The 23,045-nt window shown below is 39.3% G+C and overlaps 1 protein-coding gene across 4 annotated transcripts; it reads right to left on the bottom strand.

Moving 5' to 3' along the window:
* Positions 1 to 2,254: 2,254 nt before the first annotated feature.
* LOC100980386 (zinc finger protein with KRAB and SCAN domains 8-like) lies at positions 2,255 to 21,759 on the bottom strand. Of its 4 annotated transcripts, XM_003829666.5 has the most exons (7): positions 19,743 to 19,872; positions 17,344 to 17,437; positions 12,893 to 13,401; positions 12,093 to 12,234; positions 9,778 to 9,869; positions 9,330 to 9,453; positions 2,255 to 8,654 (listed from the first exon to the last, which is right to left on the bottom strand). In XM_003829666.5, the coding sequence occupies exons 3-7, from the start codon at positions 13,307 to 13,309 to the stop codon at positions 7,693 to 7,695; spliced, it is 1,737 nt and encodes a 578-aa protein (XP_003829714.3). In that variant the 5' UTR covers positions 13,310 to 13,401; positions 17,344 to 17,437; positions 19,743 to 19,872; the 3' UTR covers positions 2,255 to 7,692. The 4 variants fall into 4 exon arrangements, with proteins under 4 accessions (XP_003829714.3, XP_063461282.1, XP_003829713.3 ...); XM_063605212.1 differs by lacking the exons at positions 17,344 to 17,437; positions 19,743 to 19,872 and adding an exon at positions 20,005 to 21,759; XM_003829665.5 differs by lacking the exon at positions 17,344 to 17,437 and having other exon boundaries at positions 19,743 to 19,919.
* Between the last annotated feature and the right edge of the window lie 1,286 nt (positions 21,760 to 23,045).

The following is a 23,045-nucleotide window of genomic DNA, read 5'->3' as shown; positions in this document are numbered from 1 at the left end:
GCCTGGCTGCGCCCGAGGTTGCCAAACAGGGGTTGAAACCTCCACCTGTCCCTGCCGCGGTGTAGGCAGGGTCTAGCCCGGGAGCGATTTGCTCCGGCCCGTCGGCAATGCTCAGACTTCCTATCTCACCTCTCTCGAAGGTTGATTTTGCTTCCTGAGTTTTATCCAGGGCAGGACCACCCGTGTATGTTGGAATTTAAAGACAGTGCAGTTGGTGAAATTTCTCGTGTGGGCCCTACAGGATCCCTTAAAGCGACACATGGGGCCACAGAACTCTGGTCTTAATTATTAGTGATCTGAAAGCCAACACACTATATCCTGTGTGCTTTCTCAAAGATTAGAGACAAGAACCAAGAACAATATTTTCAAAACATGACTGCGATACTGCAAAATTTCTCCGGCTATTCAATTATTTATGAAAGAACTTAAAACACTGTAGTCAGTAAATATACTGGTTTGGATATAAAGATGGTAAAAGGAGTAATTCCTAAAATGAATCATTACAGGTGGAGGCACAAAGTTTGAATCCATCTTATGGCAGAGCATGAATTAAGAATATACAAGGGTCACACCTGAGGGCATAACTAGGGGAGAAAAGAAATGGGCAAAGCCCCAGGAAACCTAACCAAGTGGCCTCTTTGAGCCTCCATTTACAGAATAATGGATTGGAACACTAAACCTAGCATTCTAAACTATGAATATTTAAATATGACAGAGCAAGCAGTTATTTCTTTGGTATATTACACATTTAAACTGATTTTCTAACTTGGGTTGAACTTTTGAGACCTCTGTCGCCCAGTGGCATAATCATAGCTCACTGCAAGGGCTCAAGGGATCCTCCCACCATATTCTTTTGAGTAGCTGGGACTACAGATGCATCCCACCACACCCGATTAACTTTTTTATTTTTTAAGTTTTTTTTGTAAAGACAGTCTTGCTGTTGCTCAGGCTGCTCTTGAACTCCTGGCCTTAAGCAATCCTTCTGCCTTGGCCTACCAAAGTGCTGGGATTATAAGCATGAGCCACTGCACCCAGGGGTTGAACCTTTCTAAACCTGCTGAATTAAGTACCCCTGCTGCAAAAGCAAGCTAGTGCTTCTAAAGTCCTGCTTTTTAACGATTTAATTTAGGAAATCACATTTCCTCCTACATATTTGCCTTCCTAAATAGGATTAACACAGTATGTTAAAAACTACGTTAAAAACAAATAAAACTGGAATGGTTTTACTTGGCAAACTCTGACAATATTCTGGCTTGTGGTTTCCTTGGCATGCTGGTAATTCCTGCCTAGAGGCTGTCCAAGGGACTGAGGGTCATATGTTGTCCTTAAGGCTAAATCTTTGATGTTATAGCCCCTCTGTTAAAGAGACAACCCCTAGTATTTTACCTTTGATGCTATAATGAACCAAGATATGGAAGACTAAAACTAGACTTGTATTTCTGTAACACTTGTATGCTGAAACACTTGGCATAGGGATGATGGCAGATCTGATGCTGAAAGCAACCTTAAAACATCATCAACTTTATTGTTTATCAACACCCTGACATATGTTGCTGTGAATGCCAAACATTAAGTCTTCTTTTTCTTTTATAGTCTTAAAAACCACAAAATATGCACACACACAGGATTCTCTTAAGGCTTGGCATAGCTAATTTTTCTAATTGTATTGCCAGTACTTCGTATCTCTTTCTCCTATTTACCTTAAATATATCAAGTCTCGCAACCTCAGCATTAAGGATTTTGGGCCAGATCATTCTTTGTTGTGGGGCGGGGACAGGGGCAGGGGTGGGGCGATGCAGGGTGGGGTGAGGTGCTGTCCTGTGCAAACATGATGCTTAGCAGCATCCCCAGCCTCTACCTACTAGATGCCAGTAGTATCCCAGCTGCCCACCAATGGTATGAACAAAAATGTCCCCAAACATTGTCAAATTTCTCCCAAAGAGAACCACTAATCTCACATACAAAAGCCTATTCTCAAGCGCTTTTGGAATTATAACCTTCACACAATAGTCTTTAGTGCTTATTTTCTTTCTTGACCAATAAGGCTGGCCAAATGGAGAGCTTCAGCTTTTCACACATAATTTCCTAAAGATGAATTTTTTTTGGCCTTACTCTTAGGTAGAGGCAGATCCTGATATACTATGCTAGCATACGAAAATAGGTCTGTACATTTTTGAGCACCCAAAGTGGTAAGAGACATTCTTGAAAACAGCTTAAAAATTTCTGTAGATACCACCACAAATAATCCACACAATACTTCAACAAGCATTTATTAAATGCCTACTATGTGCTCAGCACTATACTAGGCACTCGGGGGTGCAGAGATACAAATGTAAAAGTTATTATTCCTGCCCTCAAGGAGCTTACAATTTAATTTTGGAAATAAATACAAATATGAAACTGTAACACAGAGTGCTAGAAAAATAATTACAAAGCAACATATTAGTAAGTACATGGACCACAGTACAAACTCAAAAGATAAGTGCTGAGGCAGCACAGAATGAGGGAGGTCATCGCATGAGGTGATGTCAATCAGGGAGAGCTCAGTCAGAAGATATAAAGGAAGAAAGGCTTTGAAGGGAGTGATGAACATGAGCTGGGACCAAAGAGCAATCTAAGCAAAAAGAATAGCATGAGAAAGGCACAGAGGCAAGAGCTTGTAAGACATCAGTAGAAGGCTGTAGGAAGTTTGAATCTGTTGAATCAAGGTGAATATGCTAGAGAGTAATGAAGGCTGATGAATATTAGGCATAGAGGTAATGGAGAATTTGGAACACCACTGCTCCATAGGAATTATCTACTGGGTGTTACTTAGTGAAAATGAAATTTTACAATAGAGATATTGTAAAAATGGGTGTTTGAGGAGGATCGTCTTTGAAAAATTATCTACTGGGTGTTACTGAAAATGAAAATTTTACAATACGGATATTGTAAAAATGGAGTTTGAGGAGGAGCACCTTGGAAACTTTATACAAGATGGGGATCCTGGGAGCAAGGAAATTGGAAAATAAAGAATTACAGTAACCTGGGCCTCAGATCTACATGAAAAGCTATAATGGGATGAGAGAAATGGGAGATCAAGCCTCAAGGAGAAAACTGATTAAAAACTGGACTGACAGCAAGTTTTTGGACATGGAGAATGGAGAGCAGAAAAAGATAACTCCAAGGCTGGGGTAAAAATATAAAGGTGGTGACACTTTTCAGGGCAAAGGAATTACGCAATGAGGCCTGTTTAAAAAGAAAACGGGGGCTGGGGATATATGGTGATGAATCCTGTTTTCAAATATCAAGTTGTACAGGTACCTGTGGAAAATTCCAAAAGTCACAAACTGACCCACAGGGTGGGAAAAATGAAGTCATTTGAATACAAATAGTAGGTATAAACAATCAAAATGGATAAATAGGAGTATAGAAAATGAAGTGAATAAAAGACAGGGAGATTATTCTCAGTGGAGAAGAGGAGAAAGGGGAGTGGGTGGAAAGATCAACTAAAAAAAGAAAGACAGATATTAGAGAAAAAGGATCCCACAAGCCAAAGGAGGGAGAATTCAACAATATAAAATATAAATTAGATCAAAAAGGACAAGAAATAATAATAAAGGCCTTATTATTTGTCCACTGGTGAGTCTAAGAACATTTCACTGGAATGCTAAGTATGAAAGCCAGTAGAAAGAAGTTTTAAGAACAGATTAATGAAAAAGGGGGGTTGAAAAATCAAAGATATGTTTGAAAAACCATGAACAATAGAGGAGAAACAGAATGGTAGTTGGAAATGGGCAATGAGGTTGAAAGCATTTCACATTTTATGCTGTAGATGAACTTACTATTGTCATCCTAACTGACCATCTGCCTGGCCTGGTACATGGATATTTCATTTCCCTCCACAATTCTACTTTCCCTTTGGCAGTTTGGAGAAAAATATATTTGAATTTATTATTGCTTTATCCTCCCAATTACTCTGTTAAATATGTTTTATTTGCACAATTTAGCTTTGTAGTACTACAAAGCATCAACACTTAAAAATGATATAATTGTAACCCCAAAAGGCATTTTGCACCAATTTTCCAGTAATTGTAATGTATTTGCACTCTACTGCACATTCTTTTCCCCAGTACCTCTCATGACAAGCGCTACATATTTTTAAAAAGCTGGTTAGAATTACCATGTTCATTATACACACCTTAGCACAGTAGTCAGAACAGGCTCTAGAATCAAACTGTGTGGGTCAGAATCAGTTTGATCACATACTGGCTGGGTGATATTGGTCAGCTCACTCAACTAAGCCTCCGTTTCCTCATTTATAAAATGGGGGATAAAATAATACCTATTGATACGGTTTGGCTGTGTCCCATCCAAATCTCATCTTGAATTGTAGCTCCCACAATTCCCACGTGTCGTGGGTGGGACCAAGTGGGAGGTAATTGAATCACGGGGGCAGAACTTTCCTGTGCTGTTCTTGTGATAGTGAATAAGTCTCACAAGATCGGACGGTTTTATAAAGAGTTCCCCTGCACAAGTTCTCTCTTTGCCTGCTGCCATCCATGTATAAGACATGATTTGCTCCTCCTTGCCTTCCACCATGATTGTGAGGCGTCCCCAGCCATGTGGAACTGAGTCCATTAAACCTCTTTCCTTTATAAATTACCCAGTGTCAGGTATGTCTTTAATAGCAGCATGAGAACAGACTAATACATTTATCATGAGCCTGAGAAAGGCATAACAGGGTTGGGCACATAGTAAGTGCTCAATAAACGTCGGCTATTATTATTTGGAGACTCAGAACCAAGAGTAAAGTTAACTGCTCTGTTTGGGAATCAACCACCATATTCTAGCACTGCACCTTGCTCCATGGAGAAAATCTCTGAAACCTAACATGCCTCTCCCAGGGCTATGTTGGATGGCATTAGAGTTATGAAAGAACCACCTTATCATGTCAGTTCCTAAAATGAGAAGCTTAGGATGGGAGGAGAAAGTACTGATGAATAGTTCATTTCAGATGAACATAAAGATAGAATCTATAGGATAAAGCTTAATGAATGCCATTCACAGTTAAGAGCTCAAAATGTCATACAGCCTAGTCAATAATATTCTATGCTAAGAGTGTGAACTTGAGACAAAGAATGATTTCTAGTGATGTCCTCAAAGAATCCACAGCCTTTTTCTATTGTCTTATACCATTTGGCTAATTCTGTATATGTGCTGTATCAGCTTTGATAATTCTTTCAAGACACAGTCTTTTCTCACACCCAATATAACACTAATTTTTCTAGTCATATTATTTTCTCCAAATTTATGCCACATGCTTAGTAATTCTGAGATTTAAGTAATCTGGCTACATATTACTCTTAATACTGACACATAAAGAGACTTTAGCTAGTACATCTGTATACATTTCAATGTGTTGCTCTGGTCTATGGCCATACCACCCTGAATGCACCCAATTTTGTTAATATGTTGCATTGCTAAAAGGACTTTTTATTGGAATAGAAGAGAAGCGTTCTTCTAAAGTGTATGGCAGGTGTGTGTGTGTGTGTACATACACATGTGTACATATACATGTATTTTCCCTCTGACAATGCACCCATCATATGTAATATTTGCATACAAGGTAATACTGGCCCCAGGAAGAATCAGTATCTTACAGAGGGTAAGGCACAACTGAAACACAGAGCAAAGATCTAGATACAACGAGATTTACTTGTTTCTGGTTTCTTAAAATTTCAAGTACAAAGAAACTAGGAATGGTAACTTATAAATAAAAGAAACAAGAGAAGGGAGGATAAGAAAATAAAGGATAATCGAAAGGACTGTTGGAAACCAACATGACAAGTGATGGGTGTCTTCATTCACCAATGGCTCAATGAAATTGATGTAGATAATTCTGATGTTGTTAGTGGTCAAAGTGGGCCATAGAGAGGCAGAGAAGGAATGTTATAGGGAAAGAATTTATGATCCAAAAGGTGGTCCTCTATGACGTAAGACTTTGATTGCTTTTTTTGACCCATCAATCATAAAATGATTATTATTTCTTTTCAGGATAGTCACAGGGTGAAATTATGAAGCTTTCATCAGAACCTATATAATTTTTTTTTCTGAATAGGCTCAATGTAATCAATTTTTAAGTTTAAAGGTTAATTTTGGAAAGCCCAAAATTTCTCAATTCCAACTCTGGTGAATAAGTGGCTACTCAAATGGTAAAACTAAAGTGTAAGAGTAATAGAGGGCTTTCTCATATGGTTTATTAAATGGGAATTCTAAGAGTGTTCCAAATATTTGGAAGAATATAGTAGTATGGAATAATAGTACTTGGGAATAACAAGTGACAACCCACACTGGATGCGTAAGTTCTGGCATGTTACTTTAAACCAGTCTCATTACTTTATATAGTATTCCTTGGTATAACAAAAGCCTCAAAGATGAAATATAGTGCCTGGTGATACTGAGTTTAAGAGTACATCTTTGTTGGTAGATTACAGACATGGATTACAGTGGAGTGCACCAGAGTTCAAAAGAATGAAAACCTGTGAGGTAAGGTATTAGATTACCACTGTGGATATTAAAGTCATATAAACTAATGGCAAGAAACAGATGGAGAATAACGAGTGAGGTGCTGAGGCCATCTAAAGAGATGGGTGCAAGGTAATGATAGGAGTGACAGACCATCTAGTCAGGAAGTTTGCACAGGCTGTTAAGAACCTGAGAAAGCAGTATTGTAATGGGCCAAAAAAGATGAGTATACATTCTTTGTAAGGTTTTTATCTTCCTAAAGCATCTTCGTCTCCTTCTCCTACCTGATGCCATGACTAGGATAGTGCAAACTATTTGTACCACAGTGTACAGTGGGGAGGTGGAAGGAGAGTCAGAAGTCACCAAAATGTATAACTATCCAAGCTCAAGAGCAGCTGGGCTGAGTCTCCACTCACCTCTTTCTCTGTATTACTCCCATAACCATTACTAATGTGTCCACTTTCTTTACTGACACAGGTGCTGGGACTGGGGGTGGTGAAGGATATGTACAGATGCTCAACGACTCAATGGAGTCAGTGAAGGTGATACATGAAGAAAAATGCTGGAGTGCTGTTACAAATATAGCATTCTGAGTTTGTATGGGAATACAAATTTCCATTGACTAGAAGGAATATTAGAATAAAAAAATGCACACTTAAGCATAAATACTTTAAGTGTCTGTAAAATTTTCCTAGAAAGCTACATACAAATATAAGTTTCACACAGAAGCTACTTCTGACTCTACAGCAGCTTCTTAGATCAGATTAGGAATACAAGGGCACCTTCAAGGGAATAAATGGGAGAGGGGGATCACAGGAGATGGGAAGAAGCACAGGAACTAGGAGTAGCCAGCCTCTCTCAAACCTATAGCTACTCATCCAAAAGACAAAGTTAAGCTCTTCAAGCCATGACAAGCAACTTGCTCTAATGCTATTTTAAATTTCTAAAGGATACATTAGGTCATCAGGAGCTCCATCAGATACTTTCAAAGACAGTCAAGCTAATCAACCTTCACCAAGGCACTGGGCCCAAATTACTAAAGAGCTATCATAACTTTGCCACCACTATAGATTCTGACACTAAAGTTGCGATGACCTTTCTGCCTTTTAGTACACTGAAAGACCTCTCACCAATGTGTGGTTTCCCTAATGCTGAATAATGCTCAAACTGTAACTGATGTTGTTCCTAAACGCTTATGGATTCAGATTTTTCACCACTGTGGATTCTCTGATGTCGAATGAGACTTGACCTCTGAATAAAGGCTTTCCCACACTCATTACATTGGTAGGGCTTCTCCCCTGTGTGAATTCTCAGGTGTTGAATGAGACCAGTGTTCCCATTGAAAGCTTTCCCACATTCTTTACATTTATAGGGTCTTTCTCCAGTGTGGATTCTCTGATGTTCAATAAGGCCTGACTTCTGACTGAAGGCCCTCCCACACTCATTGCATTTGTAGGGTTTCTCCCCAGTGTGGCTCCTCTGATGACCAATAAGATGTGAGCTCCGCCTGAAGGTTTTCCCACACTCATCACACTCATAGGGCTTCTCCCCAGTGTGGATTCTCTGATGTCCAATGAGGTGTGAGCTATGACTGAAAGCTTTCCCACACTCATTACATTCATAGGGTCTCTCTCCACTGTGGATTCTCTGGTGCAGAATAAGGCCCGCACTCTGACTGAAAGCCTTCCCACACTGATTGCACTGATATGGCTTCTCCCCAGTGTGGATTCTCTGGTGCAGAATCAGGCCTGTGTTCTGACTGAAGGCTTTGCCACACTCCTTACAGTGATAGCGTTTTACTTTGTTGTGGATATCCTGATGTGAAAGAAGGGCTGACCTGTAACTGAAGGCTTTACCACACACATTACACTGATAGGGTTTCTCCCCAGTGTGGATTCTCCAGTGGCGAACAAGGCCTGAGCTCTGAGCAAAGCTTTTCCCACACTCATCACATTTATGTCGTCTCTCTTGTGTGGGATTTCCCCGCTGCCTCTCTAATCTGCCCAGAAGGTCTCGGGCTTCTTCATGCTCAAGACCCCTGATAACATCCCCGTTGCATTTGGCAGCTGTCTCTCCATGTGGATGGATTCCAGTAGATATTACCTGTTTTGAAGCTAATTCCCTGTTCTCACTCCTGGTCTCACCACCTGAAATAAAAATGTAATAAATAAACATCAAGCCAATGTCACATCCTATTCTTTATGTTAGGAGAAAGGAACTGAAGATAGGGGAAAAGGAAAGTACACATGAACAGCTATAAGTAAACACAAAACTTCTGTCTCCAAAATAGCTTCTTAATAGTGACCTTGCTTAATATGAGCTAGTCAACTGGGAAAGAGGTACCATTAAAAAAAGAGAGTTAATTGGAAGGGGAACTAAAGTCAGGAAAGGATGAACTGAAGTGAGGTGAAAGTTGGGGAGAGGAATATGGAACTACTAAAAGAACTAATGAGCAGGACAGAAATGGGAAAATGCCCAAACAGTCATCAAAAGGGAGGAGATACAATTAATTTATGTGAGAAAAATATATGTAGGAATCCCATGACAACTTGGAGAAGAAATATATGAACTCAGAGAGCACCTGTGAGATGTCAATTTCCAACTGGCAAAAACGCCAGTACCCTGGTACAAAATGTAAGGAAGTTCTGGACAGGAGAACAAAAGTTTCACGTAAGATTTCAAGAAATCTCAACGTCATATCCCTCTGCTGGATCCTGAGTTAAACTTGACTATGTCTTTCAGAAAGGCTGTAGCTACTATACACATAAACAACAAACAAACAAAAAATCTAAAATGACAATAATAACCACACCTCTCCTTACCCAGGGAGAACACGTTTCTGAAATCTTCTGGCCTGTTATCTCTACTCAGATCCTTCTGTGATGGATCAAGAAGCCACTCCTCTCGAATAAGGGACACAGCCATGTCTTCAATCTTCTCCAAAGTCTGAAACAAAACAAGATCCCCATTTGGGGACTGGGACTGTTCCACAGCTCAAACCTATAGAGCTTGAGAGAGCCACCAGTATTGGGAGAGAATTACAACTTGGGAATGTACTATGTAAAGGGATCTGAATAGCTAGGAAGAAGAGGAAAATGCATGAGATTTACTGGGGGAAATTCAGGATCAATCTGTCCCTAGGCAAAAGAATTTTTGGGACAACTTTTTGGGTAGGTACTGCTACAAACTAGACAGTCAAGATATAGGGCAGATGCCACAAACACTGACAAGCACAGCTATGGGGTTTCAGTGAGAAGGAGCACAACTCACCTGGAACCCTGCTGTGAGAAGTGTAGCTGTCATTTCCTGGTCTCCAGAACTTCCTTTCTGGGAACGAGTAGGACTCTGGGAAGTAGACATGGCTGAGAGGAGAAAGGAGCTATGAATGAGACCAGTCCTGTCCTGTGGTTGTGGGAGCTGGCACTCACCCATTCCAAATTATTTTTATTTCAGCAGATATACATGTATGCCAAAGATTTTGCACATGAAGTGCTGATATCTTAGATTCTGGGGCCATATCTACGGCTGCCCCACAAAACATACGCACCCCGATGTCCCTGAAGTCAGACTGAAGTTACACTCAAAAATAGAAAGTATACTGGTTTCCTAACAGGAATCGCTTTTCAATTTCTTCTCTACCATCAAAACTACTTCTGTCTTTGTGGCTGTATACAGTATTTCCTTAGGTCCTAATCTCTTGGCAAACCAAGTATCAGAATCAACCAGTCTCTATTAATTAATTACCTTTCTGAAATGTCTACTATGGCTCCCAGTATTTGCTTTCTATAGATATTAAACGGCTTATTATTAAAATATAGATTACTGTATCTCAGGTAACAAGCTTTAGGACTTTAGACAAGAAGTATTAAGTGTTTTAATGCTTCTTTACAAATATTAAAAATTCATATTTATAAACTACTCTAAATCACATTAATGAAAAAATATGAAATGCAGGGGAAGATGAGACTGGAACACCTCATTCTGCAAAAAAGTAAAAAAATTCTCAAAAAAACAATGGGAAAATGTCAAGAGGATACAAGAGCCAGACTGAAGGGGCCTTCTATGGCCAAATCTGAGATGATTTAGCAAAATAAAGACAGTGGCCGAGCACAGTGGCTCATGGCTGTAATCTCAGCACTTTGGGAGGCTGAAGTGGGCAGATCGCTTGAGGCTAGGAGTTCGAGACCAGCCTGGCCAACACAGTGAAACCTCGTCTCTACAAAAATACAAAAATTAGCCAGGCATGGTGGTGTGCGCCTGTAATCCCAGCTACTGGGGAAGCTGAGGATTAAGAATCGCTGGAACCCGGGAGGCAGAAGCTGCAGTGAGCTGAGATCGTGCCACTGTACTCCAGCCTGGATGACAGAGTGAGACTCTGTCTCAAAGACAAAGCAAAAACAAAATAAAGACAGTAACAGAATATTTATGGAATAAATACGAATTTGAGTCCATACTGATAAATAAAAAATAATAAAATTGGGAGAAGGGAGCACTCTCCTTTACAATAAAGAAATGTAGAAGGAATGACGGAGTTAGAAAATCACTATTTCATAACCATTCTAGTAATCACTAAGTCAGTCAAGAAGCACCAATGAACACTAAAACTAGTGTTTTAGCAACAAAAGTTTAATGAGGACTAAGATATTTAAATACACTCAAGAGTATCTTCCACAAATTATTTATTAGTTACAAAGGGAAAAATAGTAACTATACAATGATTAACCCTGCAAGAATAACCTTAACCAAGTCATCAAAGATAACACCACCAATAATAGGACAAATTCCTGTTGTACCCCTAAGAAGGAGTACAACATCTCTTGTTAAGATTTAGGTCATGTATCCTTGGCAGGGTGAGGTGTTCCTGCCAAATACATATGACCTCAATGTAAACATGATCAAACATCACGCAAATCCAAACTGCAGCCATTCTACAAAATAATACACCTGTACTCTTCAAAAAAAAAGAAAGGTTGAGGAACTATTCCAAAGTAAAGGAGACTAAACAGCGATGACAACTAACCACAAAGTGTGAAGCCAGACTAGACTCTGAACCAGAAAGAACATAATTGAGGCAACTGTCAAAATATGAACTGTGGCCTAGGTTAGTATTGTAGCAATACTACATTTCTTAATTGTGATAAATTTAGGAATTTATTTATTTAAGTTACCTAAGAAATGCTCTTGTCTGAGGAAATACATACTGAAATATTTCCAAATAAAGTGGCATGACAATACCAGCATAACCTCAAAAATGTATGTTGTAAATGTACTGCGGTAACAGAAATATGGCACATGTATACATATGTAACTAACCTGCACAATGTGCACATGTACCCTAAAACTTAAAGTATAATAATAAAAGGAAAAAAAATAAAAAAAAAAATAGTCAAATTATTTAATTTGTTCATGAGTTTACCACTAGAAAGAATAATCTATATTTGAAGCCTAAACATTTAAACACAGACTTTGGGACTGGTCTGTAAACAGGATTTTAGTTCCTGGTTCTTCAGGAACTAGATAGGTATCCCAAATGGACTTTTATTTCTACTTCCCCCCCTTATCATCAATGAAATCTGGCTACTCACATCTCTCTTGTGACTCTTGGGGCACTGGAGATTTATGTTGGGTTGCCTCAGATTGGAGCTGAGTATTTGGAGGCTCTGGTGCAGATGCTGAATGTACTACCTCCTCCCAGAGTACCCTATGTCCATGTACGCGAGCTGAGACCTGGAAACAACAGACAGTTGGATAATAAGGAATCCCTTTGCGAAATGTAATGAACAATGAAAGAGGACCACGAACACATCTACAGGGATATATGCTTGGGGAAGGAAGCAGCAGAATCTTCCTCACTTCTTAGGGACAGTAAGGAACACGAATACGTAATGAGCACAGAAAGAAAGGCATCATTTTTGCTTAGTACTAAAGGAAAAGATTTCTGCTGATGCCTTCCCTGTTACACAGAACACCAATATTTTGTGCTCCTAAGGCAGAGGAAGGAGGAAAACAACAAACTTAAAGCAGTGCTATGCAGTAGAAAAATCTTTTAATAAGGAACTAGAAAGCCTGATTTCTGGTCTCAAATTTACCTTTAATTATTTGGATACCCCTGAAAAATTAACTTAAGCTTCCTATGCATCAAGTTCCCATCCGGCAAACAAGAACAATACAGTCGTAGGGATGTTATGACGACAAAAACAAAATGGATTTATATCCTTTACAAAAGTAAAAAGAACTCTACAAGTCATACTACACTAAAACTATTGTCATCCTTATCCAACAGAAACTGATGCTAAGCATCTGCTCTCCCACTGTGATGCCTATGTCCCTCTACCAAGCTTCCAGGACTCCCACAGTCACAGCACGCACGCCTCCTTCTACTTACTGGTCGTCCTAGTATATCAATCTGCCTTTCCAAATCCTCTAATAGGGTCACCACCTCCTCTCCGTTCTCTAGCTGATGTTCCTTAACCAGTGTCTGGAGCTCCTCAGGTAGGATGGTCAAGAACTGCTCCAGCACCAGCAGCTCCAGGATCTGTTCCTTGGTGTTCAAATCTGGCCTCAGCCACTGATGGCAAAGGGCCCGTAGTTGGATCAGAGCTTCTCGGGGTCCTAGTGTCTCCTGGTAGCATAACTGCCTGAAGCGCAGGCGGAACACTTCTTGGCCAAGAGGGTTATTTTCATGCAGACTAGATTCCTGGTCCCAACCATGATCCTCCTCTACCTTGACGATTACAAGATCCTCTTCAGGAGTCTGGTCTGGTGGGGATGGGGCTGAAGGCTTTCTTGATTCTTCAGCCATTAGAGCCTGAAAAGCTCAGGAAGTTCGTTTCCACTACCTTCTTTATCTTCTTAAGAGAAGACTCTTCTGAGGGCCTCTTTCTAAGGGTACTTCTTCATGAAGAAAATATGATAGTGTTAAGGCAAGTCAAAAGTCATTGTAACTAACTATGGTATCTTAACAAGTTCCTTAGTATGACACGGACTTCATGGTTCGGCCAATTAAATGATCCTCCCCACTGTTCCAGAAATAACTTCTTACTTCCTTAACTTTCTGTCATGCCAGTCATGCCAAACCCATCCATAGAAAAACCCCTTCCTTCTGCTTTCATCACCATGTTTGGGGATGTGGAACATGGCTAAGCAAAGTCAGGAAACCATGTAGACTGGGTCTAGTTGAAATTTTGTGTTTAATCTCAGCTGGCCTTCAGGGCTGCTCATTTAACCCCTTTTAGTCTTTGATACACCAGCTGTACTAATCTGGTTCTACACACTTCAGCTCTCAACCTTTCCCTTACTCTTAACAGATGAGACTAATTTCTACATAATCTAATTCAAGGTATTGTCAAAAACTTTCCTAACACTTTGCTCTTCTCCACCTAACATTCCTTATCCTACCTGTGCCCCTCATCTTTCCTCCTATCTCAAGGTTAACTTCCTCTACTATGGACGTGACCTCCAACTCAGAAACTCTCTATGGAGCACTCCAAGGAACCTGGATGCCCTATTGACAACTACAACCCAAAAGTCTACTCCCACACTCAAAAGGCTACATACTATATGATTTTATTTATGTGAGATTCTGGAGTGGGAATGTTTAAATGTTTATCCATTTCCCAGTTGAACAATATCTGAGTTGTTTTTGTTTTTTTATCACTATGAATAAAGCCACTATGAACATCTGCATGAGTTTTGGTGTGAATATAGTTTTCATTTTATTTGGGCAAATATTCAGAGGTAAAATTGCTGTGTCATAAAATACATATATGTATAACTTTATAAGAAACTGCAAAACTGTTTTCCAAAGCATTCTGCATTCCACTACTTGTATATGAGAATTGCAGTTGCTCACCAATCTGACTAGCACTTGATATTGTTTTTGTTTTTAATTTTAGATATTCTAATAGGTGTATGTGTAGTGGCAACTCATTATGGTTTTAATATCTCATATGGCTTTAGTATGCATTTCTCTACTGACTAATAATGTTGAGCATCTTTTTATGTGCTTATTTAACATCTATATATCTTCTTTAGTGAAGTATTTGTTCAAAACTTCTGCCCATTTTTAAATTTAGTTATTTTAAAATTAAGTTTTGAGTTTCTTACATACTCTGGACACAAGTCCTTTATGAGATATGTAATTTGCAAGTATTCCCTCTTTTTCATCCTTTTCATAGGGCCTTTTGAAGAAAAAAAGTTCATTTTTTTAATTGACTGTGCTTTTGATGTCATATCTAAGAAATCTTTGCTTAATCCAAGGTTAAAAATATTTTCTCCTGTTTTTTACTAAAAGTTTTATAGTTTTAGGTTTTACATTTAGGCCTACGATCCATTTTGAGTTAATTTTTATATAGAATTTGAGGTATGGATGGAGGTTCATTTTAAGGATTCTCCTTTATCTACTTAACTGTCTTTGTATATTTGTCAAATATCAGTTCACTATATGTATGTATATGTAAGGGTCTATTTCTGGAATCTCTGTTCTGTTTATTGACCTATACATCTATTCTTTCACCAATACAGAATAGTCTTGATTGTGTAACTTTTAAAATCTTGAAATCAAGTAGGTGGGTCTTGCAACTGTTGTTCGTTTTCAAAATTATTTTCACTTTCCTAGTTCTGTTGTCTCTTGATACACATTTTAGAATCAGTGTATTAATTTCTACAAAAAACTATTGAATTGGATTTGTATTGAATCCATAGCTCATTTTAGGGACAACTGATATCTCAACAATAGTGAGTTTTCCATTCCATGAACACAATGTGTCTCTCCGTTGAAGTCTTCTTTGACTTCTTTCATCAGTACCGACACTACTTTCTTAAAGGACAAGATAAAATACTGTTGCCTTTAAAAATCCTTTCCTGGTGACTCCAATTGGAAATTATTTTCCTCTCATTCTATACCTCTGTTACTTAAATGTGTATTGCTTTAATGTTACTTTTCCCATAACTGTATATTTATCAGTTCCAAAGGAATTCTGACTTCAAAACTTAATTGTATTTTCCCCATGGGCAAAGGTCCATATCTTTTATCTTATTGATAGAATCGAAGAACATTAGCCATATTTACAATTGCAAACACAGAACATGTTTATATTTCTTGTAAGAGTGAGATTTAGAAACAAGACCTGATGTCCGAAAAAAGTTCAATTTCATGATCCTATTTCTTTGTGAAATATATGTCTATGGTTTCCATCCTTGGTATAGACATCATCTCTTGCCTAGAACTGCAATGGTAACTTTGGTTATGCTTTTTTCCCATTCATGTTCCACAATATTGCCTACTGTGGGTTGAAATGTGTCCCCCAAAAAGATATGCGGACGTTCTAACCTCTAGTACCTGTGGATGTGACCTTATTTGGAAATGGGGCTTTGCAGATGTAATCAAGTTAAGATGAAGTTATACTGGAATGGGTAGGCCATTAAACCAATATGACTGGCACACTTTTAAAAGGAAAAAAGACACAGAGAGACAGACTCTGAGAAAGGAGAAGGTCATGTGAAGACACACACACACAGATGAATGAGAGCTAAGTGACTACAGAAGCAGAGATGGAGTTATGCAGCTGCAAGCCAAGGAATGCCAAAGTTTGTCAGTAAAAACAAGAAGCTAGAAGAGCATGGGTCTGGCGACACTCTGATTTTGGACATCTAGCCTTCCTAACTATGAGACAGTAAGTGTCTATTCTATTAAACTACCAGGTTTATGATACTTTTTTTTTTTTTTTACAGTAGCCCTGTACTGCCAGAGATTTTTAAAAAATATGTAATATGACTAACATGACTCACCTCCTGAAAATATTTCAATAGGGACCAAATTTTTTAGCATGGTATGCAAGGCCCTTTATGAATGTAAACCTGGCTGGCTATATCTACTTTAAACTCACTTACATAAAGCCTTTCTGGGCTGTGGCTTTCTCATACTTCCATTCTACTACAGAGTTCTTTACTCTAGCTTAGTGGTTCAAAACTGATGGCAATATTGTCCTTACCCCCATCCCAGGGACCTTTCATAATGTCTGTAAATATTTTTGTTGTCACAACTTGGGGGTAAGGGGTGCTACTATTATCTTGTACATAGAGGCCAGGGATCCTACAATGCTCAACACAGCCCCCACCACAAAGAATTATTTGGCCCAAAGTGTCAATGCCAAGGTTGATAAATCTTGGTCCAGCTAAAACCATTCAACTCTTTTTTTTGTTTGAGATGGAGTCTTGCTCTGTCGCCCAGGCTGGAGTGCAGTGGCGCGAACTTGGCTTACTGCAACCTCCGCCTCCCGGGTTCACGCCATTCTCCTGCCTCGGCCTCCCGAGTAGCTGGGACTACAGGCGCCCTCCACCACACCCGGCTAATTTTTTGTATTTTTAGTAGAGACGGGGTTTCACCGTGTTAGCCAGGATGGTCTCGATCTCCTGACCTCGTGATCTGCCCGCCTCGGCCTCCCAAAGTGCTGGGATTACAGGCGTAAGCCACCGCGCTCGGCCTAAAATCATTCAACTCTTAACTCTAATTTATCTATTACCTTTTTCATGAGTTCTTCTCTGTCATCCCCCTGCCATTTGTCATTCCTACCAAAGCATTTTTAACATGGTCCAAATATAGGACTTATCACATTGTGAGAATGTGGCCATGGCCTTATTGCAAATGTTTGTTGACAGAGGTGACCATTATCTTTGTATTTCAAAGATACTGTAGAGAATGAAGAAGAGTGTAAGTAAAGGTAGCATACCCTAAACCAGTTGTCATGAGATGCTAACATCAAGATAAAACCAGAGACCTATAGTCCACAAAGAAGAGATAGGTACTTAGGAAAAAAATCAGATTACTGTACATACAGTTCCCCATATGGATCATCAAGGCAGTGCTTATCTTTTCAGTTTTTGGAGTTGTGGCACGGGGCGAGGGGGGTTGGTTTATAGACTCTTCAACCTAAAGAAAACACAGAACTTCTTTCCAGCAAAATGTCCACAGATACAAAATTGTATATTCAATTTCGGCAGAGTTCACAGACTCAAAGGCCATCCAAGAATGCCAAGAAGGTTAAAAACAAACAAACATACAAACAAATCCTACATAGAGAGTGTGTACAGAAAAGAAAGGGAATTTGAAAATTATTTTTCAAGTTAGACAAGGCCGGGAACAACAGGGTGGAGAGTAAACTACAGATCAGAAGAACCAAGGAGCAAAAGATATGGTTAAATATATCAATTAACATTGGGGGTATAGTTCATTGATTATGACTTTACAGGAAAGTGGAGGAATTTGCTAGAATAGTGAGATTTGGGGGAAGAGTGAATTTGAGGAAGATGCTGAGATTTTGTTGAGAAAGGGTAATCAATTTGGTTTTGACAAATTGTTTTTGTTTGAATAAATTACCTATAATTTTAAGATAATTTATTTTAAAATGGTCTTAGCTAATTTTAAAATAATTTAATTTTTCAAATCAAAACAAACTCTTAAATTTTCTTAAAATAGCTACTTATGGTTTAATGTTAAAAACTTAAAGGTCAATACATGGGACATAAATTCTAACTGTTTAGAATGTGATGTTATATAGTGGTAGTCTTACCATGTTTTCTTATAAATTTCCTCAAAGCCAAGGTTCATTTTTAACTACTGAACAACTGGCCATCTATTACTGAGCAATCCTCATCCATAATGGCTATAAAATATTATTATTATTATTTAGGGACAGGGTCTCACTATGTTGCTCAGGCTTGAGTGCAGAGTCTATTCACAGGTGCAATCCCACTACTTACCAGTACAGGAGGCTATGAAATATTTTAATGTGAAGTGCGCAGCATTCAAGAACTTTATATTGTTGATGTGGTATTAAAAAGTCTCAATAACAACACTGATGAAAACCAGCTAATTATCAGGTTTGTTCATTTTTTATACCAAATCAGCCAACAGGTCTTGCCCATTGCCCATCTTGATTATTCTATTTAGTGGCTAATTTTCCATTTTTTTAAGTCTCTTCCCTCTCTGATCAGCTAGTTTTTGAGAATTACAACCTATAAATAACTGAGTGCAAAATTACTCCAGTATGTACCTTCCTCTCAGTTTTGTGCGTACATGTCTGTACTAAGTTGGTGAGCACTTTGTGGATACAGACTGATTTTTACATAGTCTCCTTAAAGAACACCTAGTCAAGTTTACATGAGTTTAAAAGGCAATCTTTAAAGCTTCCTCTGGATTTTAAATACTGTAATCCTGTGAGATGCTGAAGGCACAACTCAATTTTAACAGTATTATTTTTTCAATAGTTGTGGAAGGAATGTATTCTTCCTTCAGACTATGTCTAATTTGAGAAATGTTTGGGAACTGAAAACAAAACAAAAAAGACATTTTCCAGGATTTAAAATCCAAGAAAAAGTAGGTGAAGCCAATACTACGCTTTGTTATCTCAAATTGCATTAGCTGAAAGTTTTAATTAACATCTATCACATTTTACATTTAAACAACAGAAATTCAAAACATGTATGTATTTGCTAAAACAATGATTGCTACGTAAATATACTCAAAGGAACTAACAAAGAACAGAAATATGTTTTTAAAGGTGGTGGTGGCAGTCAAAGTAGCCTGACAAAAATTACTCATGACTAACCAGAGTTTTGGAAATGGGGCCCTCCCAGAGTTCCTCGCTGGCTAACTTCAGTTTGCTTTAACAAATGAAATAGGCATTCTGATAATGTTGAATTCTGAATTACCCTGAAATTAAAAAAAAAAAAAAACTTTCGTACAATTATCTAGTCAACACACCACCAGTTTCTGAATACACTAAAGAAAGAAGAGTAACAGCAAAAATTGGTTTCCATGGATAAACGGGGCTTCCAAAAGCAAAATATGTCTTTTTTAAAAACTGAGAATTTTGTTGTGACCTAAACGCAAAAGAGCGCTAAGTGAAAACAATTCAGATTCTGGAAATAGTTGGATAAAAAATAACATGGGGGGGCCGTTCCCCATTTTAAGATAAACAAGATCGACTACAAAAACATACCACAACACGATTATCTATGAAGAAAGCTTCATAAAAGGTTCCCTCGCAAAAAGTTCAAGGGCAATTCGTGGGGACATACTCTGCCAGCACCAGCAACTAAGGCGTCAGAATCGGTCCGCGGCGCCGAACACCGCACAGGCCCCTCTCCGGACCCCTCAGGCCAGTCCTCAGCTGCGGCCTGGACCAGCCACAAAGCACCCACTTTCCTCCGGCCCAGAGCCCGACCGTACTCACTGTGAGTTGCAGAGGCGCCCCGTCTTGGGGAAGGGAGGCTGCAACGGATAAACAGACCCGAAGGAAGGTCGGGGAGTAAAGGCGATGAAAGCTGTACTCGGACCAGGCCCCTCCGGCCACTAACTTCTAAGTCTGCGGAGGCACAACACCGGCCAGCACGCATCTTGCCCCAAAGGCACTTCCGGGAGCTCTCTAGGAGTCCTGGAGGTCTACAAGCTCTATGGTCGGCCGACTGAGGGTACCGGAGTACCACGCCCCTCACCTGCTGTGTGCTGTGCCTCGGGTTCCTCCCGCGTCTGCGTGCCTCAGGCTTGCGCTGTCGCTGGGGCAGTGAACGTGCTGGGGAATAACGGACCTTGGTGTCCCCTCCGCCTTGTGTGCCCGTGCAGCTCCGCGCGCTCGCTGTCAATAGTAACGGTCCCCTGGGGGTAGATATCGGACGTGGGGAGGCTGGAGCTGTGAATAGGAGGCTGGGAAAGTGTTGGAGGAGGGAGCACTTCATGGATCCTTAGGATTCCAACTGGATTCGCGTTTGGCTCCGTTACATACCCTGTACTTTACTGTTCTCGATTCATAAACATATCCAGACCTCTCACATAGAGTACAAACTTCATGAGGAATTCCTGCTAATCACAGTTCATAGTTTTGTGAAATCCCTATGGCATGGCACTTAGGAATAGCATATTTTATTAAGTATTCAAAAAAATCGTAATTAAATATATATTCTTTTTGGATCTTTACATATTTCCCACTCTTTCCTATGTTAATGAATTTCTATCGCTTACAGCATCTGCTTTGCTGCTTAGCTGTTTTAATGCTAAACCTATGATGTAAGCTTGAGGAGTAGACCCTAGGTTTAATACCACAAGATATGGGGAACAAATCTATGTTCATTCTTTCTTTGTTAGTCTTTTTTTCTTTTTTTGCCTTTTTTTTTTTTTTTTTTTTGAGACAGGGTCTCTATTGCAGAGTGTAGTGGTGTGATCATAGCTCACGGCAGCCTCAACCTTCTGGGCTCAAGCAATCTTCCCACCTTAGCCCCCCAAGTAGCTGGGACTACAGGTGTGCACCACCCTCAGCTTAAAAAAGAAAATTTGTAGAAACGGGGTGGCGGGGGCTGGGGGGGGGGGTCTCACTATGTTGCCCAGGCTGGTCTTGAACTCCTGGGCTCAAGTGATCCTCCTGCCTCAGTCTCCCAAAGTCCTCGGATTACAGGCATGAGACACCACCCTGGCCCTGTGTTCATTCTTTACAGACCTGTTGCATTAGAGCTTTTTAACTTTTGAGACTAATAGGATTTCAGGGGTGGAGGTTGTGGCAAGTGTTATTTTTTGTTGTTTAAGTCTCATGTATTTATTTCCTTCAGCACCTTTCCCAACCACCTATTATTGAGTTCTCAGGGCTCCTCCAATTTTCACCTTAATTTCCCTCTTTATCTGCTCCTGCTGGTAGCCACCACCAACATTTCTATCCCTTCCCAATTACTAACTCCCCAATATTTTGCGTACTGACAAAGTCATTTTGATTTAAGGGTTTTGTCATCTAATTATCACATGAAAACAAGTAAATAATAGTAAACAGTAGGAAGCTACAGTGCTTCTGGACTCCTTCAAAGTACTTATTTTTGCTTTTTATTTCACAGCTGTTGCTTTCCACCTGGGATGGTAACTGGAAGTAACTGGTGACAGACTAGAACTCTACTTTCAGTTTCTTTTTTCACATTTTAAAAATAACTTTTTTGGCTGAGCGCGGTGGCTCATGCCTGTAATCCCAGCACTTTGTGAAGCTGCGGGAGGATCACCTGAGCTCAGGAGTTTGAGACCAGCCTGGCCAACATGGCAAAAAACCATCTCTGCAAAAAATACAAAAATTAGCCAGGCATGGTAGTGGGCTCCTGTAGTCCCAGCTACTCCAGAGGCTGAGGCGGGAGAATCGCATGAGCCTGGGAGGCAGAAGCTGCAGTGAGCTGAGATCCTGCCATTGCACTCCAGCCTGGGCAATAGAGCAAGACCCTGTCTCAACATAAATAAACAAATAAATATTTTTTTAAGTCTGAAGTTGTGCACATATGTAGTTGTACAAATTCAATGTGCACACAACTATGACTGCACATACTATGTACAAAGTTGTGTACACATAGGAAGTAAAATAGCGTCATGCCATAGGCAGTTTTCTCAAGCTGGACACACAGACACTGATTATAATAGATAAAATTGATAAATTTGACTTCAAAATTTTAAACTTAAATTCTCATCAAAATTTAAATCTTCTCAAAAAAGCACCATTAAGAAAGTGAAGAAAAAGCTACACACTGAAAAATATTTGTAATACATCTATCTGACAAAGAACTATCCAGAATATATAAAGAACTCTCACAATTTAATGAAGAAGATAATTCAACACAAATAGGCAAAAGATTTGAACACTTTCTTTACAAAAGATAAAAGAATGGCCAGTATGCACACTAAAAAGTAACCATTATTCATCAGGGAAATGCAAAGTTAAAACCTCAATGAGTTACCACCACATATCCGTTAGAATGGTTGATAATATCACCAATTTCTAAGTTATTCAGGCTTGAGAGTCTTCCTTAGTTTACTCAATGAAACATGGAGATAAAGGAGAAATTATCAGAGCCAGATTTCTCCTTTGAAATGTTACTTTTCTCCATTAATATAACCACCATCCTCAGTTCTAATTACTTCACACCTATGTGACTGCAACAGCCTTGAGATAGCCTTCCTAACTATACAAGACGTGGTCCTTAAATATCATTATCATTCTTCCAATCACTGACCCTGAGTGGTTCCTTATCTCTAAGTAAAATTTGAACTTCTATGCTTGCCTTTTATTTTTTGTATTTTTAAAAATAAATGAAACATGATAAAGATTAATATTATATAAAATTCTTAAAAGCTGACATCTCCACCCTCAAATAGTATTTACCTAGAATGTTGGGAGATAATTCTTTAATGGCTTCTCAAATTACTCCTAGTCTTATGGTAGATTTTTCTTTGAGGTTAGCTTTTCAAGGATGTTTGTATCTCCTTCTAGAGCACAGTTGTTTCCTGACCAGGATAATAAAGATAATGGCTCATTCTGGGGCAAGGCTGAGCAAAGGTTGGGCTTCCTAAGCTTGGCATTCCTCTGCTAGGTTGCAAACCCACTGTTCCATCCTAGCAGGGGAATGCCAAGCTTAGGCCCCTCTGTGGGCTTTGGGAACATAAGCTTTGGGAACAAGGGAATATAAAGCTTATGATGCCTGTGTTATTAAGTAATAAAGTCTTCTGTCTCTGACGCAGG

The sequence above is a fragment of the Pan paniscus genome, chromosome 5 (assembly GCF_029289425.2).
Source record: "Pan paniscus chromosome 5, NHGRI_mPanPan1-v2.0_pri, whole genome shotgun sequence".
Classification (NCBI taxonomy): domain Eukaryota; kingdom Metazoa; phylum Chordata; class Mammalia; order Primates; family Hominidae; genus Pan; species Pan paniscus.
The sequence above is the reverse complement of the archived record's forward strand: the minus strand, read 5'-3'. Positions and strand labels throughout refer to the sequence as shown.

Bases quoted from the DNA above. Each gene is read 5' to 3' on its own strand.
- LOC100980386 (XM_063605212.1), bottom strand. From the start codon at position 13,309: ATGGCTGAAGAATCAAGAAAGCCTTCAGCCCCATCCCCACCAGACCAG. The intron at 12,235-12,892 runs GTAAGTAGAAGG...TGTTGTTTCCAG, and splicing joins TTGATATACTAGGACGACCA to GTCTCAGCTCGCGTACATGG. The intron at 8,655-9,329 runs GTAAGGAGAGGT...TTTTTATTTCAG, and splicing joins CAGAAACGTGTTCTCCCTGG to GTGGTGAGACCAGGAGTGAG.